Source organism: Corythoichthys intestinalis, chromosome 11 (assembly GCF_030265065.1).
Source record: "Corythoichthys intestinalis isolate RoL2023-P3 chromosome 11, ASM3026506v1, whole genome shotgun sequence".
Classification (NCBI taxonomy): domain Eukaryota; kingdom Metazoa; phylum Chordata; class Actinopteri; order Syngnathiformes; family Syngnathidae; genus Corythoichthys; species Corythoichthys intestinalis.
In genome coordinates, this window is record NC_080405.1 from 29,178,259 (window position 1) to 29,194,693 (window position 16,435).

At 37.9% G+C, this 16,435-nt stretch overlaps 1 protein-coding gene across 1 annotated transcript; it reads right to left on the minus strand.

Moving 5' to 3' along the window:
* Window positions 1-2,090: 2,090 nt before the first annotated feature.
* Window positions 2,091-4,778, minus strand: hopx (HOP homeobox). The gene is made up of 2 exons (XM_057850615.1): window positions 4,502-4,778; window positions 2,091-3,015 (listed from the first exon to the last, which is right to left on the minus strand). Exons 1-2 carry the CDS (start codon window positions 4,631-4,633, stop codon window positions 2,938-2,940), a joined length of 210 nt encoding a protein of 69 aa, XP_057706598.1. The 5' UTR covers window positions 4,634-4,778; the 3' UTR covers window positions 2,091-2,937.
* Window positions 4,779-16,435: the final 11,657 nt, after the last annotated feature.

Below are 16,435 nucleotides of genomic sequence, written 5' to 3' on the forward strand. Positions count from 1 at the left end.
TACAGAATATATATATAATTTACAGAAAAATATGGCATATTTTATAGATGATTTGAATTGCGATTAATTGCGATTAATTACAATTTTTAAGCTGTAATTAACTCGATTAAAAATTTTAATCGTTTGACAGCCCTAGTAAAATGATAATGATTTAAATTTTTTCCCATTCTCTTTTGTATTTTTTCATTGGAAGGAAAATAAATGAAGATATTACTACCAAAGCATTTGTAATTGCAATCATTTTCTGGGAGAAATTGAGCATTATCTGACAGAATTGCAGGGGTGCCAATAGTTTTGGCCAGCAGTGTAAGCGTTATTTAAAAAAGGTTGTGGTCAAAAGCAGTGATAAGTTATCAAAAATAAATAAATATACGCTGGTTTATGAAAGATTTAATTATCTAAGTACAAACAAGTCCAGGATTTCCCTTAGAAACCTTGCATGTATTCATCTTAGTATTTGTGCCAGGGTTTCTTCCCAGGAGTTGTGAGGGTTTAACTATCACTTTTACTGGCACTAAACAACTCCAAAGAAGATGGTGGGGACCCTGCCACACAAAAAACTTCAAATGTGCTGCCTGCTTTACAGCATACCCTTTTCCCCATACGTTACACTGTCAGATGATATTGTTTAGCCACAATTAGATTAATTACTTCATCACCATTCATCCTTCACACAGCCATTGGAAACACAAATGTAGGAAGGTCAGTACTTTTTGACACTTGCGCGTGTTCTCACGGAAAATGAGCAGGTCCTCATGGGAAATGTGGTCTGCCATTGGGCAAAACACTACCACTTCTGTCCAATGGCGTCGCCAAAATCACCAAAAACAAAGTTAAGTGAAGCGTTGCTTTAAGTTGACTGGAATATTTGAGTTCTGACTATTGTATTATTATAAGCCATTTAATAAAAATACTTAAACTTAGGCTACGCTCATACTGCAGGTCTTAATGCACGAATCCGATTTTTTCTTGTTTTTCCGACTCGAGTGAGACATTAACTTGACGGTCTGAACGGGAGAAGTCGCATAGAAGTGGACCATTTCAAATCCGATCTGGGTCACTTTCGTATGTGGTTTAAATCCGATCTGGGCCACATTTTTCCAGAACATCGTGGCGGTCTGAACTGGCAAGTCTCCCAAATCAGAATTCATGCAGCAATTGCGTCATCAAAGAGCGAGAGAGACTGCGCGCTACGGTAGTGGTGAAGCTGTCCGTTAGCGCCTAGCTTGCCTGAACACGGCTTTTGGGGAAGGGTCGGGCTTGGCAACAGTCATAAAAAAACAAAAACGGGTTGAGGATAAGCCTGAGAATGATCGGTTTTCTCTCTGCTCTTTATGTGCAATATGTCAAGATTGCTTACAAGGCCAAGAGTCGGGGCAAACTGCCCGCATGTGTGTGTGGCATGCACGGACAGTGCGTGCATGCTATCGATCTGCAGAAACTTTGAATAAAAGCCCAAATGGGGATTATTTATGTCTGTTATTGTGTCCTCTTTTTGGAAATCAAAATATGATCGCCCTGGAATGACGGACGACAGCCAGCATGTGTAATCATTTGTTTTGATGCTTCTGCGCATGCGGGTCTTCTTGCCCAGCGCGTGTCGGACTGCAAATTAGCGCGCATGCGTAATATTTGAACGGTCTCAATGTACAAAGGCAGTCTGAATGGGCACGCCAAAAAAACATATGACAAAAAAATCTGATTTGTGCAATAAGATCTGCAGTATGAACGTAGCCTTAGATTCTTACAAAAAGGCACAGTCTTGAAATAGGCTTTTAACAAATGTAACCCCTTTTTCCTTGCTGCAGTTTGGACCTTCAAACTCATGGACTCTGCATTGTGCTGTGTTTTAAAATATACAGTACGTGCTCAATGACGACACAAATAATACTGGCTAATGCGCAGAATAAACAACAATTATACCTGCGTAACACATGCACACGATGCAAGCTGGTCAGTCTCGCGGGCCTCACCATAACATGCTAAAGACTAAATAAAATGGTTAGCTGTGTAGCTATGAACTAATATCAATTTAGCAATGCTATCCAACTCACTTCACTGATGACAAATAATACTAGCGACACCAACGATGCACCCAACTATTTATTGTCACCGCAGGAGTTGGGGGGTGGAATCGCACAAATCCAAAATAACTTACCCGAACAAACAAAAAAACAATGCCATTCATTGCAATAGCAGAGCTACGGCAAGTTTGACCACACATAACGACAGCATTGCACTTTCAAACACATCAGCAAATGCGGTTTAAAGTATGTATTTATACTATCTTTTGAAGTGTGTGTGTGTAGTGTGTTTTAGGTCGGTAGGAAGCCAGAGACCTGGCAGCCCGCCAGGCTTTTAAAGCACTGGGGGAAACCGTGAGGATGGTCCTTGTGACTGTACTATTTTGTCGGTATTTGTTTACTTTTGGCCTGCCCATAAAATGTGGAGGTAGTTAGCTTAAACTAGCGTACAGATGTCTGGCATACTGCTCAAAAACCTCGCATGCCATTTACAACCGTAGACATCAAATTGGTTTTAACTGAGATGGCTGGCACTGAATGATTGTTTCAGCAAATGATCGCTACCAGCCTCACCAGTTCAAATGGATTAGACGTCCATTACTGTCAACAGCACCCAATTAGTTTAATTTTATTCATAAATTAGAGTCGAAACAGTAGGAAGGTAATTTTTAGAGCAGCTCTGGTTCACTGTCAATAGCAGTAAATACTGTATGTTTAAAAGCCTCCCAAACACACAAAAACAGGTAGGTTTTCATATTAACTCTTTATTAACAATAATCTAAAGACGTCGGTTATATAGTCAACAGCACACAAGCACCTTCACATTCCGTAAGTTAGAATAGCTTCATTTACAAAATAGAACATTTGGAGGCAGGACAAAGAGTACGTTGGCTCGGGGAGGGGGGTGATGGTCTCAGTCCAGCACAGAACCCAGTTCAGCTGGAAGACCCTCGGCCTGGCGCCACTTGGAGTTGCGCTGCTTGAACCATTGCTGGAGTGGGGGGAACACAACATTAGGAACCTCATTCAAAAGCAATGACCAGCTCAAACGGATTGGACGTTTATCCCCGTCAATGAGTTGATAATGAACTTTTGTGTCCTTTTTTTCTAGAGTAGTTTTGATTGGCTGCTCTTGTTGTTACATAACGGAGTTGAATGTGCTCTGACAGTGTCTACTCAAAACAAACAAGGGGCTCCCACACACGCCGTGGAACATTGTAAATGCCGTTCATGTAAAACATGAGTGGCGCAGTTATGTGAACCTTCCCCAATGAGGGCTTTGTTAACAATCCAAAAACACCACAGAGGAAATGAAGTCAAGTCTTTTGATTCGGCACCACATGTGAAACTTGCACCCCGCCCTCTCGCATACAATGAATAGAAGCACTTGTAAACACCTGAACATGCTACGCTGTCCAACGAGAATAACTGGTTTGTTGGGTTCAAGTGCATGAAAAATATGTTGAAACGATGAGGGTTTGTCCATCAAGCACAACTTTGTTTTGATGTAAATATGATTATTTACATAAGATTAGGAGAGTTTATACTACACGAGGCTTGAAATACCTCATTAACTGCTATTGACAGCGATAGACATCCAATACATTTGAAGTGGGAGGATTCAAAATACAACAAATGTTGTACTGTGTAGGATATGTAAACTCAAATACATGAACAAATATATGAATACATGTTTTTATATAATTCAAATGTGTAATTTATTCAAATAATGATGAAAAATATATGGGATATTTAATTATGACAACTAAATGTGTCAAATTAGTATGTCTTATTGTATTATGTATGAAATATAGAAAATTTATATTAAGAATATTTAAAAATGCCTAAACTAATACTTCTATTACTGAATGTTAGTGTAAATAACACTAATATACACATGTTTAAAGTTCTTTTCATTTTAATAGCTTAATTGTACACATAAAAACTGACATCAACAAATGCCGAAATATATTAGTGAAATTGACCTTAGTCACATATATTAAATATGTTTAAAGTGGAAAAAAATCAAAACGGTGTTCAAAGTAGAATATATATGTAAGTACAGTATTATTTTTAAAATGTACCTCTTTACATATACCTATATGCGTATATATATTTATATATATATATATCGAATATATATTCATACGGTTGAGGTGTGCCAAAAATATTAAAACATGTTCAATTTTTCATTACTCAAATGCCTAAATTTATATAAAACATTCTTTATCTGAACTGCTTATCCTCACAAGAGGATAAGTATGATATAAAATATAAATATAAAATATGAAATATGAAATAAATTTGAAAAATAAAATTTGAATTTATTCATAATCGACAAGTGATAACCACAAGCAATTGTGTAGTAAAATTATATTCATATAATTGATCATCCCAAACGGATTAAAAAAAAAAATCCGAAATTTTGTTACGTGCACAAATATGGCGATCCATGGCAAAATAACGGGAGGGCTCACCTCCGTCTCCACTTCAGAGAGTCCAGTTTCAGCGGCAATTAACATGAGTGACACCTGGTCGGGACACCGATGCTTTTTATAACTTTCCTCCAAAACTTTGGTCTGGTGCTCGGTCAACCTCATGCACTCCATCACTTCGGCTGAACTCGGAATGAAGGTGGTCAAAAAGAAAAGGTTCGCTTGTGGAGCCCGAACGTGGCGGCTTGCACTCAAAACGAATCCTCACCGGAATGTGAGGGCTCTCCACCGGCGTCCGTTTAGTGAAGTCCCGCAGGTCAGAGCACTCCTCCGGTGGAGGCGGAGCTCTTACGTCAACGACTACATGACACTCGCTCATTGATGTCACCATTTCAGTGACAGTTTGGAGTGCGGTCGCAATGCAGTGACGTAATTGAACTGGAAATTACTAACATGTAATGAGTCAATTTTATTTTTTATAACAGTTGCAACTTTTGTTACTCGTTTAGTTAGAGGTTACTCTGTCATTGGTTTATTACAGGCCAATTATTACATGCAGCAACATTGATTCGTCTGATTTATTTAGCCATCCATCAGTGTTGCTGTTTGTGATAAAGTTGCAACAAATAAATGTCGCTTTCCGTTGTGAATGACATGCAATTAATAATGTTACTCTTTATATTAAAACATGACTAAGTTGTATTCATGTTACTATGACAACACATTGTTTATTGGCATAACCAGTAAAAGTAAATAGCCATTCTATTGTGGCTCACGCGATAGTCAAACAAACTACTAGTCTATGTATAGCAACACAAGAGACAGGTGCTGATAAGATGTCACTTTATGATAGACAAACATCACATGAAAATATATTTTTTAAGATTTAACCTTTTTTTTTTTTTTTAAATAGTTGAACAGGTTAAAAATGTTTTTAAATAGAAATGGGAAAAATAACATCAATATGTAAAAATACTTGAGTAAATCTATACAAATTAAAAGTGCTAAGTTTAAGAAAATTGAAAGTAATTGAAAACAAAAGCCAATTTAAAAATTAAACTGAATGAAACATGGAATAATGGGCAAATTAAGTGAATATCAAAAAACTACAATCAATCTAAAAATAATTAAAATTGTGATTTTTAGATTAATTAAAGCGACCTAATTAGAAGAAATTTTGATTAGTAAAAAAATTAGTATGTGTGAATCAAGTGAAAAATCAAAGGGGAAAATAATACAAATAAAATAAACGACGACATAACATTTTATAAGGGGGAAAAAAAAATCTGAAAATCAAAATGGCAAAAAAAAAAAAAAAATCCCAACATCTCAAAAAGGCAAAACTGAAATTAAAAAAGGCACAAAATACTATAATCAAAAAATGAAACAAACCGCTACACCATTAAAAAATCATTTAAAATGTACTGAAGACTGCACCTAAATATCAAAATTGAAAACTATAGAAATATAATAAAATGAAATAGCATCAGTGATCATAAAAACAGACTTGACATAATTTTTTAATTCCAATTCACGAATCATTTCATATGATCAACACCAGGTAGTGTGTCGCATAATCTCTCCTGAATATATATTAATAATGATAATAAAAAATTAAAAAAAACATTTGTTTGTTTTTGCATCACACATTTAGATTAGACTATTGGCGACCAGTCAGTACGTTGATGAACACCGAGCTGGACATAACAGAAGACAAAGAACAGCGTTCACAATAGAACGTGCGCATGACACGAGTAAAAATAGCCCTTCAGGTTGTGACCCTTTACTTCCTGCTCATTGCTGTCACTTCATTTGGAAAAAAACAACTACACAGGCTGTATCGTTTTGGGGAGAAATTCCCTCAAGGAATGTGGGAAAATAAACATCTTCATTCGTTTTGGACTGGGAAAGAACAACATACTGTATGTTGCATGGTTAATGTCAAGACACAACATTTAAGATCTACTTATTTGACCAAAACCAATCTATTTTTCTTTTTTTTTTCATCAAAAGCACTGCAAATCTGTTCACACGTAAAAAAAAATAAAAAATAAAGACATATTAGTCACTTTTCTCACATCTTGTCTTTCGATATTGAAAACTTGGGGCAAATTGTTACGTGTCCTGTCAGTTACGCTGTCAAGATAAGCCAACTCTATTCCGAGCAGCACTCATTAGACAGATACAAAACCGAGCGTGCATTCAACCTGCTGTACTTCTAAAGTAGTTCATCTTTCACATTCCAACTTGTTCAGTTCGTTTAGAACATTTCAGGTTTTTCTACATTCCAATAATGATCACATTTACCAACAGACAATTCTCAAATTAAGATTATACAGATTGACATCCTTGATCCATGCTTTTTTCCCCTACCAATTCAAAGTGGTCAAGATGTAATAGAACACATAATGTCCAAAAAGCTCACAATATGTTTCCCAAATGACATTCGTAATGCCTCCTTATGCATATCTGATTTTGAGTGATTCAAACCATTCCACCTTTAACCCACTGGCTGCCATTGAGACCACTATAGAAGTCCAATTCATTTTGATTGGGAGTCATCATTTGTTGTTTATCGTACAAAAACAAGAGCTCATTGCGCTCGTTTAGATTTGTTTAAAATAAATTAATTCCAGAACTGAATATCAACATTTTGTCCGATAGCTATTCATTAGCTGAAACGCAGTGTTGTTTTTATCAACAATGATGATCTAGAGGTGTGCAAAATTTCCGATTCTTAGATTATTCGCGATTCGGCCGTGGAAGATTCGAGAACGATTCACAAACATCCAAATTCCGATGATTGAAATATGCCAAGTAAAGCGAAAGTACAACACACTCAGCGCGCCGCGCGGTCTTCGGCACAATGAAGAACGGAGCGAGGGTAGCTAAACATAATGCTTCTCATTACCCGGCCCCTCGGGTAATGCCAATGCTCAACTCACGGCTCTAGCTCAACTCATGCCACGAGATAAAAAACACAACAACATACCTGACTGCTGCCGAAAAGCTGCTACAAAGTACATCCACATAATGTTACGGTAGATACCATTTATATAGGACTAGATGCATTATAGATTCGATAGCGTTAGCAGCACATCTACAAAAAGCTAGATGCGGGCGTTAGTAAACGGCCGCCATCTTAAAGCATTACACTTCCCCGCAAGGCTGTTGTAGCGAACCTTCCAAGCGAACCTAATTAACTTTTTATCTAAAATACTCCCAAATCGGTAAAATATTGACTTGAATCCATCTTTTAAATAGTTTTAAAACTTTCACATGTCGAAAGTAGACAAAAGAGAAATTGATTTTTTTTGGGATTGATTTTTATTTCGAGCAATAACAACCAAAAACAACAAGTATGGAAAAATTTATGGAATAACAGGAGCAATTTTAACAACTTTAATGGTTGATTCACAACATTAAATTAATTGAATGTAGTTTAAAGCTGCTGATACAAAATGGGGACTGGAGTTTTTTACTTAATGTTATTTTTGGATATTTGTTTACTGCTATATGTTAACTTGATACTGAAATAGTAGTGTGGTTTAGCCTGAGAGTATTTTTGAACAATTTTGGAACTAATGTACAAAACATTTAAAAAAAAAAAAAAAAAAAAAAGGAGGGGGGTGCATCAATAATCGTTTTATAATCGAATCGGAGCCTCTGAATCGTAATCGTAATCGAATCGTTAGGTGCCCAAAGATTCCCAGCTCTATGACGATCACGAAAATATTTCGTCGATGAACAATTTTTTCATGATGATAACGAGCTAAAAACGTAGCTTGGGAGACTACAACATAACAAGATGAATGCCAGTTTTCTTATGACGTGACGAAAATTCGACGTTTCTTTCATATGTTCACAATGCGTGACATTTTCATATTGTGCATGGAGTACGTCAGCTTGCATCGTGGAAGTGTTTGGGTCGTTTCACTCATGTGAGATGTGCTCTGCCTCTCCCTCCTCATTGCTCCATCTTGCTTGTTTGGAAACATGGTAAGATTTGTTTTCTTATCTTGGCAAGAGAGAATATGCAATGTTACTTTAGCCTTTAAAGTGCGAATGATACCAAAAAGCATGTTTATTTCATTTTTCACGCAGTGTTTTATGCTCCTGAATGAAATGGACCGCTTGGATGTGTGTGGAAGCGATCGTTTTATATATTAAAATTTTGAATCCCGCGCCATGTAAATGAGTAACTTCCGGCTCCAGTCTCGGTTTTAGGATGAATGCAAATGTGACGTCACCCAGGTCAGCATCTCACAATACAGCATTGCTTTATTACGTGCAAATGGACTGCGAATTCATCTGATTCTGCGGATTAATTCTTTTTTTTTTTTTTCGCATCACGCCAGCCAAATGTGCTGCAGAAAATTGTTGCTGCAACAGGGAGAGGCGTGTAAGCCTTTTTAGGTTTCAAAAGGTTCCCATTCACCGTGGATATTGACCAAAACAAACCTTCTACTGTGGGACCATTGGACTTACGAGGAAGTGAGTAAACATCGTATTTTGTAATATGTCAAATACTGGGATCACGGCACACGTTTTAATACGGAAGTGGATTGCATTTTATGGCTTATTGTCCGCCAACGTGCCCGCCGGGATAGCACTATACTCAGTTGATGGCCCTCTTCATGTGCCCGGTGTTCTGTCAAATTTTCATCTCCATCCGAAATTGCAACTTTGTGTTCAAAATGGCAGCGAATACAGCGATTACAAAGTAAACACTACAAGCTTTCTTTAAATAAAGGACTATTTAATTACGTTTCATCATGGACGGACATGTAGAAAAGTTCTCCTCAGACACATCCTGCCATGTTAGCTGCACAACAACTGCACGCCGCTCTCTCACTATTTACGTCTTCGCCGTTTAGTAAAGCATTATTTTACTCAATATTCGAGTTGACCATGTGGCAGCTACGCGCTCCTCCGACGCAAATGCCCACTTGCCAAGCTGTGGGACTTACAAGCCTCAATTTCAGATAATATCCATGGTATAAATGTTATGACAACAATTTTCAATTATTTAGGCTATACTCTGCACTAGAGGTGGGAATCTTCGGGCACCTAACGATTCGATTACGATTACGATTCAGAGGCTCCGATTCGATTATAAAAGGATTATTGATGCACCCCCCTCCTTTTTAAAAAAATTAATTACCCTAATTTTTGGACTATAAGCCGCTACTTTTTTCCCTCATTTTGAATCCTGTGGCTTATAGTCCAGTGCGGCTTATTTGTTGATTTATTTGGGTTAATAGGTAACACTTTATTTTACAGCGGCATCATAAGACTGTCATAAGAACATCATAATTATGACATGACACTATCATGGGCATTACTGAATGCGTATGACAGATGTCAATATGTGTCATGTGGCATATTATTTCACTAACTCCATTTATGTCCAGCTCAGATTTTTTACGGCCATTCAAAAGTGAGATAATTTGCTAGATGACCCTAACCGACCTCTATTATAAGCATTCATTAATGCTTATGACATTGTCATGTAATAATTATGACTGTCATATGACAGTATTATGGCACCACTATCCAAGAAAATGTTACTAAATACCATAACTAGCAATTAGTGAAACAACTGGAACAGTAACTGAAGAAATAATTAGCACAGAACATGACTGTTATTTACATCTGTAGCGCCACAATGCATGCTAGGAGGAATGTTGGATGATAACAGTGTTGAAAGCAGGTGGCAGCAGAGGTTGACTGTTTCCCCCAAGGGAGCAGTGGCGGCCAAATGAAGCTTTTAGAAACAATAAGGCTTTGCACCCAATTGGTTCAAAGCTTAATGGTGGTTCATTTGGTCTCATGACAGTCTTATGATGCCATTGTCAAATGAAGTGTTACCAGTTAATATCTTTTTGTGTGAATATCCCATAATACAATGAGGACAACTGCGGCTTATAGTCCTGTGCGGCTTATCTATGAACAAATGCCGTTTTCGTGTCAAATTTGGTGGGTGGCGGCTCATAGTCAGGTGCGCCTTATAGTCCAGAAATTACGGTAATTAATTCATTTATTTATTTTTTAAATGTTTTGTACATTAGTTCCAAAATTGTTCAAAAATCCTCTCAGGCTAAACCAAACTACTATTTCAGTATCAAGTTAACATATAACAGTAAACAAATATACAAAAATAACTAAATAAAATACTCCAGTCCCCATTCTTTATCAGCAGCTTTAAACTACATTCAATTAATTTATTGTTGTGAATCAACCGTTACAGTTGTTAAAATTGCTCCCATTATTCCATAATTTCCCTCTGTCTACTTTTGACATGTCAACGTTTTAAAACTGTTTCATCATTTAAAGATAGATTCAAGACAAGATTTTGCCGATTTAGGAGTATTTTAGATAAAAAGTTAATTAGAGTCGCTACAACAGAGCCTTCTAGACAAGTCTACTGCTTTAAGATGGCGGCGGTTTACTAACGCCGGCAAGTCCGTCATTTCGCATCTCTGTTCAATAATACATGTTCTTACACCGCTGTCGTCTGTCATCTTGCATCTAGTGCTACATATATATGATTATCTACTGTAGCCGTTTGTTTGTAGCAACTAGCAACAGGACGTTGTTTGTAGCTGCTGTCGGTCGCAGTCAGGTATGATTGTTTTTTTAATCTAGCGGCATGAGTTGAACATGATATTTACTCTCGGCCCGTTCCTCATTGTGTCCCAAAGACCGCGCTGACTGTGTTTTACTTCCGCTTTACCTGGTATAATTCAATAATCGGAATTTGAAAGTTTGTGAATCATTCTCGAATCTTCCACGGCCGAATCACGAAGAATCAAAGAATCGGAAATTTCACACACTTCTACTCTGCACAGCAAAGGCAATTGCCCACATAACCACAGGGGGGGCTTACAGTACACGGTCAGAAATTAGTTTCAGGTCTAACTTGTAAAACATAAAAAAAACCTGAGAGTACAATGAATAACACAAACCCATTCTATGACGATCCCCCCCCCCCCTTCTCTGGCCCCAAAGTTCCCAGTGCCTTACAAATTGTGCAGCCCAAATCCGAATTTCCCATAAGGGTACTGGCCTATTTCTCCGGCTGTTGGTGGTCCACCTGGCCAACTGCCGGCGCTGTAGCTGGCCCCCACTCCGCGTGGTGCTGAACCTGACCAGCTGCTGCTATGGTAGCAACTTCCTGCCTCAGCTTGGCAGGCTATCCGTGAACCTAGCTAGCTGCTGTGGCGCTAGCCTTCTGATGCACCCGGTCCGTCCCGTTAGCATGATCGCTGCAGCTGCCCTCATCGTCGGTTGTTGCTTTTCTGACTCGTTTTGAACCATCTTCCTTCTTTTTGAAAAAAGACAGTAAATGCAACTGTCTTTTTGGCATTTTGAAATACCTTTTGATCCTGGCTGCTTGCTCCCCAGATGCCGCAAATTTCCAGTTTTTTTTTTTTTTTTTTTTTTAAATTTATATGTCAGGGGCGTGATTTGTTGGCCCAGCTTTTCATTGCATCAACAAATCACCGACTCTTTCAAATGACGTTAAATTTTTCTAAACAACATGCAATTCTTGGGATTTGTTCTGTGAATGCATATTATTATTTTATTTACTAATTAAAAAAAAAACATTTATATATCATTATTAGGGCTGTCAAAATTATCGCGTTAACGCGCGGTAATTAATTTTTTAAATTAATCACGTTAAAATATTTGACGCAATTAACGCACATGTCCCGCTCAGAAAGTATTCTGCCTTTTGGTAAGTTTTACAGCAAGGCTTTTTGTGCTGTCCAACAGCGAACTCTTGTGGTCGCTTTGCGACATGGTTTATTGTTTTCTTGCCAGTTCATTATGGCTGCACGACGTCTCGGGCTGATAATGTTGTGCTTATATGATCCTTGGACAAGATTTGTCCGTAAATATGGTTGTTGTAAAGAATGTACATGTTATGTTAGTAAGCGAAATGTTATATTTTTTGAATGAGACGCTTTTTGTTTATGTTTAGTGAACCTGTATAGCGTGCTAAGCTAACGTTGTTGCTAATGCAATGCTTGTGTACTTTTATTTTGTAGTTTTACGACTGTCTAAAGAGGACAATGGTTTGAGGCCATTTAATTAATAAATCAGATGAAAAAGGAAGAAGTCTAATTATTAAGGCGTCGTTCACTAGCTGTCTAGCTTTGGAGAAAATAGACGCTTCGGAGTGAGGACAGCATAGACAGATTTAAATGACAGTAGAGTGAAATGCCCACTACAGTCCTTATGTACCGTATGTTGAATGTATATATCCATCTTGTGTCTTATCTTTCCATTCCAACAATTTATTTTACAGAATATATATATATAATTTACAGAACAATATGGCATATTTTATAGATGGTTTGAATTGCGATTAATTGCGATTAATTACGATTAATTAATTTTTAAGCTGTAATTAACTCGATTAAAAATTTTAATCGTTTGACAGCCCTAATTATTATTATTATTTTCTATACACGAGAGGTGCCGGATCTGCGCAAATAAGTTCCGGAACACAGGGAGGCCAAAATGATGAGGTGCCACATCTTGTTCCGGCAGGATCCGGTACAAATTAACCCCTCCTTCTACCTCTAAATGATGTGATACTATACGGTAAGTAGATTTCTTTTTGTGATATTGCGCAAAACCACCCTCTGGTGGTCGAGTAATAGTAGTGTGACAAGAAACCCACGTGACAACCAATCCTGTTCTCCCGGACTCTTAATTTCCACACAAGTAGACAAACAGTAGAACAAGGCAGCTTCCGCCCATTGCAATAAATTTGTTTCACCAACACGCACTGATGTTCAACAGCCAAAAAGGAAATGGCTCCTTCATCCCCAAAATAGTAGTGGCTGTGCTCATTGAGGAAGATTTACCTTCCTAATGAATCTGATATGAGCGGTCTTGTGCAGTATGTGGGAAATCGGGGAAGCCGCCCCCTCCTTCGTTCCTCACCCTGGTGACTCATTATGTTCCAAGGAGTGCAGCACATGGACATTACATAATCCCTAAATCCCGGTCCTCCCTTGTCTCCGTTCCAGGTCGCCCACCTTCTCGTTCGTTCACTCCCTTCTCGCCAAAAAAAAAAAAAAATCTGGGAGTGAAGAAACGGCAATTTATGTATGTGTCCTGACAGTCGTGCCTAAAAAACAGGTAGTTAGCATTTATTTTATGTAAATATGTTGAAGAATGATGCTCGTCTGTTAGTCAATGCGGCGGCGGCCATGTGTAAACAGAGCTTTTCTGTTGAAAATTCTTGTGAATAAATACTTAAATCCCCGAGTTCTTTATAGATATGAACGTAAAACAGTCTTGATTCTTTGTTAAAAGAGCAAAAGACCAGGCAGTTATGCATTTATTTTACATAAATATGTCGACGTACAAGGCGAGTCTGTTAGTCAATGCTGCGGCCACCATTTGTAAACAGAGCTTTTTCCGTTGAAAATTCTTGTGAATAAATGCTTAAATCCCCGAATTCTTTATAGATATGAACGTAAAACAGTCTTGATTCTTTGTTAAAAGAGCAAAAGACCAGGCAGATACGCATTTATTTTATGTAAATATGTCAAGTACGATGCTAGTCTGTTAGTCAATGCGGCAGCTGCCATTTGTAAACAGAGCTTTTTTCTGTTGAAAATTCATGTGAATAAATGCTTAAGTCCCCGAATTTCTTATAGATATGAATTTAAAACAGTCTCGATTCTTTGTTAAATGAGAAAAAAAAAAGGGTAGTTATGCATCTATTTTACGTAAATATGTCAAAGAATGATGCCAATGCCGTCGTGGTTCCCGTTCTCCCATTGATTTTTTTCGCAACATTTCGAAATGCATGCATGGCACGAAAATTAGAATAATTACCTTGAATCCTCGAACAAATCACTCCAAAGAAAATCCTTACTGTTTGTATGCGGTACAGCTTTGATACTTTTTAAATCCAGCGTGTTAAAATCCTGCATGTTTTTACACGGCGACCGACTGGGAATAACTGAAGCGGACTTCAGTGTGGCCCTCTCCTTTAAGGCGTTGCGCGGTGAAGGTCGATTCTGACCAGTCAATCATAATGAAGTCTGTGATAGGAGTTAATGGAACCATTTTCACGCATGAATAAGACCATTTAAAATGTATGTACGGAGTTTTTGTTGAATTCTGGTGGAATTTTACATTCTCCCCAAAAACTTTTGTGCACCTGGATTTTATAAATGTTTTCATGTGTGAATTATGTGAATGACAAAGACTGTAGAACAAGTAGCATTTTGAACATTTAAACTATTTTTGCCATCGGAAATGAATAAGGCTTTTTTTTTTGGTCAAAAAAATGGTTTTGGCGAAACGGTGAATGTTAGCGGCGAAATCCAAAGAGACCCTGAGTCGCTTGAATATTTGGAACATTTCAAATTAGGAATTTTGTGAATTGGTCAAATCATGCGGGCTGTGTGGCACACCCAAAAAAGTGGACAGGAAAAAAAATATATATGCGGGGAGCTTTGCTTTGCAAAATATCCCCACAAAAAGAAAAAGTGTGAGGTAACTTCTGCAGGCCTAGTTTCAACACTTGTTTGGAGTGGCTGGAAATTGTGTGACCACATTGTCTTTGGGGACTATTCTTCCTTTTTTTTTTAATCTCCACCATGTTTTGATTGCTCTACCCCCCATCATGTCCCACAATGCACAACATTCCTTTCACTATTTTTGTAAAACAGCCTCATAGAAAGCCACACAAGCATTATTCCAGACTCAAACTCAGAATCTGTCAAGAGCTGTGACATACCAACTGTTTGTTTGTAGTATGCTGCAAATAAAGTGATGAGTTTTTGTAGGCCAAATTGTTTCATTTTGAGAAACAAGAAGAAATTCAATATACGAGCGTGTTTCGGACTTCACACTTAAATGGCGCCAACAAACTTCCCTTTGGGTCCCTACAGATTTCATTACGTGAAATTTAAGACTTTTAAAGACATTTAAGAGGACTTAGAACAGAATTAAATGTCAATTCTGGGGAAAATTTCTCTGCCAACCTCCCCCTAAAATTAGTACAGTGGTACCTCTACTTACAGTGCCTTGCAAAAGTATTCGGCCCCCTTGAATCTTGCAACCTTTTGCCACATTTCAGGCTTCAAACATAAAGATATGAAATTTAATTTTTTTGTCAAGAATCAACAACAAGTGGGACACAATCGTGAAGTGGAACAACATTTATTGGATAATTTAAACTTTTTTAACAAATAAAAAACTGAAAAGTGGGGCGTACAATATTATTCGGCCCCTTTACTTTCAGTGCAGCAAACTCACTCCAGAAGTTCAGTGAGGATCCCTGAATGATCCAATGTTGTCCTAAATGACCGATGATGATAAATAGAATCCACCTGTGTGTAATCAAGTCTCCGTATATATGCACCTGCTCTGTGATAGTCTCAGGGTTCTGTTTAAAGTGCAGAGAGCATTATGAAAACCAAGGAACACACCAGGCAGGTCCGAGATACTGTTGTGGAGAATTTTAAAGCCGGATTTGGATACAAAAAGATTTCCCAAGCTTTAAACATCTCAAGGAGCACTGTGCAAGCCATCATATTGAAATGGAAGGAGCATCAGACAACTGCAAATCTACCAAGACCCGGCCGTCCTTCCAAACTTTCTTCTCAAACAAGGAGAAAACCGATCAGAGATGCAGCCAAGAGGCCCATGATCACTCTGGATGAACTGCAGAGATCTACAGCTGAGGTGGGAGAGTCTGTCCATAGGACAACAATCAGTCGTACACTGCACAAATCTGGCCTTTATGGAAGAGTGGCAAGAAGAAAGCCATTTCTCAAAGATATCCATAAAAAGTCTCGTTTAAAGTTTGCCACAAGCCACCTGGGAGACACACCAAACATGTGGAAGAAGGTGCTCTGGTCAGATGAAACCAAAATTGAACTTTTTGGCCACAATGCAAAACGATATGTTTGGCGTAAAAGCAACACAGCTCATCACCCT

Bases quoted from the DNA above. Each gene is read 5' to 3' on its own strand.
- hopx (XM_057850615.1), bottom strand. From the start codon at position 4,633: ATGGAGTGCATGAGGTTGACCGAGCACCAGACCAAAGTTTTGGAGGAA. The intron at 3,016-4,501 runs GTGAGCCCTCCC...CCCCCACTCCAG, and splicing joins TCTCTGAAGTGGAGACGGAG to CAATGGTTCAAGCAGCGCAA.